At 52.5% G+C, this 2806-nt stretch overlaps 1 protein-coding gene across 1 annotated transcript in view; it reads left to right on the top strand.

Annotated features, from left to right (window-relative positions):
* Positions 1-2806, top strand: part of LOC110391640 (chromodomain-helicase-DNA-binding protein 3-like) — a gene marked incomplete at its 3' end in the record, with an annotated part of 19972 nt that overhangs the window by 4000 nt on the left and 13166 nt on the right. Inside the window, 1 exon segment of the mRNA XM_021383593.1 lies at positions 550-923. Within this exon segment, the coding sequence (XP_021239268.1) occupies positions 550-923 (374 nt within the window).

The raw sequence follows: 2806 nt of genomic DNA, 5'->3' as shown, positions 1-2806 counted from the left end.
GAGATGAGCAACGTTTGGGTAATTTTGGGTTGAGATGAGCAACGTTTGGGTCATTTTGGGTTGAGATGAGCAATGTTTGGGTAATTTTGGGTTGAGATGAGCCATGTTTGGGTAATTTTGGGTTGAGATGAGCCATGTTTGGGTCATTTTGCGTAGAGATGAGCAATCTTTGGGTCCTTTTGGGTCGAGATGAGCAATGTTTGGGTCATTTTGAGTTGGCATGCCCAACATTTGGGTCGAGATGAGCGATGTTTGGGTCGTTTTGGGTTAGGATGATCAACGTTAGGGTCGAGATGAGCCATGTTTGGGTCCTTTTGGGTCAAGATGAGCCATGTTTGGGTCATTTTGCATAGAGATGAGCGATCTTGGGGTCATTTTGGGTTAGGACGATCAAGATTTGGGTTGAGAGGAGCGATGTTTGGGTCCTTTTGGGTGGAGATGAGCCATGTTTGGGTCCTTTTGGGTTAGAACAATCAACCCGTTGGGTTCTTCTCCACGGGGCTCGCGCTGCGATGCGGAAACCTCCATTTTGGGCTCCGTCCCCTCTAGGCCGGCTCCTCCCAGGGTGGCTCGGCGGGTTTATCGGTGGTCAAAGTCCTCAGCAGCAGCGAGGTGGCCGCCTTGACCAGCCCGGGTTCGCGGGGCGCTTCGGAGGAAAGCCGCAAGCTGGAGCACCAAAAGAAACAGGAAAAAGCCAACCGCATCGTGGCCGAAGCCATCGCCCGCGCCCGCGCTCGGGGCGAGCAGAACATTCCCCGCGTCCTTAACGAGGACGAGCTGCCCAGCGTCCGGCCCGACGAGGAAGGCGAGCGCAAACGACGCCGCAAAGGGGCCGGCGAGCGCGGGGGGCCCAAAGAGGAGCGACCTCGCAAGGGCAAGGGGCAGGGGGGGTCCGGCAAGAGCAAGGGGCGCAGCAAACCCAGGTGAGGAGGGTTTGTTTTTTTTTTCCTAAATCCCTAAATCTGAGGTGTTTTCTCCCAAATTTCGTCAGGACGGGACCTCGTGGTGCCTGGCGATGAGCTGGTTGTGCGCAACGTTGGTTCCCGTTGAGCGCTACGTTGTTGGTCTTCGTTATACCCCATACTGATTTCTCTGCTATTGGGTTTCAATGACCCAATGCTGATTTTTTTTTTGCTGTTGGGTTTCATTTTTTCTCGAAATTGACGTTTTTTGCCCCAGCGTTGCCCTCCTTCGTTGCGCCCAACGTTGGCCGTGGCATTGCGCCCAACTTTTGGCNGCCCAACGTTGGCCGTGGCATTGCGCCCAACTTTTGGCGTTCTCGAGCCCCAAAATGGGTTCGTTTCAACACAAATCATCGCCTCGTTGACCTCCGAATTTTGTTCCTGTTGACCCCCATTTTCTGGGTCCTATTGACCCCAAAGTTTGGTCTTTTTGACCCCAAACTTTGGGCCTCATTGACCCCAACCCACGGCCCTCCCACTGCCCCCCAAATTTTGGCCCCATTGCCCCCAGATTTTGGCCTTACTGACCCCCAACTTTGGGCCTGCTGCTGACTCCAATCCTTGCCTTTATTGACCCCCAACTTTTGGGCATCATTGACCTGAAATTTTGGCCTTATTGTCCCCAAACTTTGGGCCTCATTGACCCATGTCCCTCCCACTGACCCCCGAATTTTGGCCCCATTGACTCCAGATTTTGGCCTTATTGACCCCCAACTTTGGGCCTGCTGCTAACCTCAATCCTTGCCTTTATTGACCCCCAACCTTTGGGCATCATTGACCCCAAATTTTGGCCTTATTGTCCCCAAACTTTGGGCCTCATTGACCCATGTCCTTCCCACTGACCCCCAAATTTTGGCCCCAATGACCCCAGATTTTGGACTTATTGACCCCCAACTTTGGGCCTGCTGCTAACCCCAATCCTTGCCTTTATTGACCCCCAACTTTTGGGCATCATTGACCCCAAATTTTGGCCTTATTGTCCCCAAACTTTGGGCCTCGTTGACCTATGTCCCTCCCACTGACCCCCAAATTTTGGCCCCATTGACCCCAGATTTTGGCCTTATTGACCCCCAACTTTGGGCCTGCTGCTAACTCCAATCCTTGCCTTTATTGACCACCAACTTTTGGGCATCATTGACCCCAAATTTTGGCCTTATTGTCCCCAAACTTTGGGCCTCATTGACCCATGTCCCTCCCACTGCCCCCCAAATTTTGGCCCCATTGACTCCAAATTTTGGCCTTATTGACCCCCAACTTTGGGCCTGCTGCTAACCTCAATCCTTGCCTTTATTGACCCCCAACTTTTGGGCATCATTGACCCCAAATTTTGGTCTTTTTGACCCCAAACTTTGGGTCTCATTGACCCCAACCCGTGTCCCTCCACTGACCCCCAAATTTTGGCCGCATTGACCCCAGATTTTGGCCTTATTGACCCCCAACTTTGGACCTGCTGCTAACTCCAATCCTTGCCTTTATTGACCCCCAACTTTTGGGCATCATTGACCCCAAATTTTGGCCTTATTGTCCCCAAACTTTGGGCCTCATTGACCCATGTCCCTCCCACTGACCCACAAATTTTGGCCCCATTGACCCCAGATTTTGGCCTTATTGACCCCCAACTTTGGACCTGCTGCTAACCCCAATCCTTGCCTTTATTGACCCCCAACTTTTGGGCGTCATTGACCCCAAATTTTGGCCTTATTGTCCCCAAACTTTGGGCCTCACTGACCCATGTCCCTCCCACTGACCCCCAAATTTTGGCCCCATTGACTCCAGATTTTGGCCTTATTGACCCCCAACTTTGGGCCTGCTGCTAACCCCAGTCCTTGCCTTTATTGACCCCC

This window comes from Numida meleagris, unplaced genomic scaffold, assembly GCF_002078875.1.
Source record: "Numida meleagris isolate 19003 breed g44 Domestic line unplaced genomic scaffold, NumMel1.0 unplaced_Scaffold426, whole genome shotgun sequence".
NCBI lineage: Eukaryota > Metazoa > Chordata > Aves > Galliformes > Numididae > Numida > Numida meleagris.
This window is presented reverse-complemented; position numbering and strand designations above follow the sequence as displayed.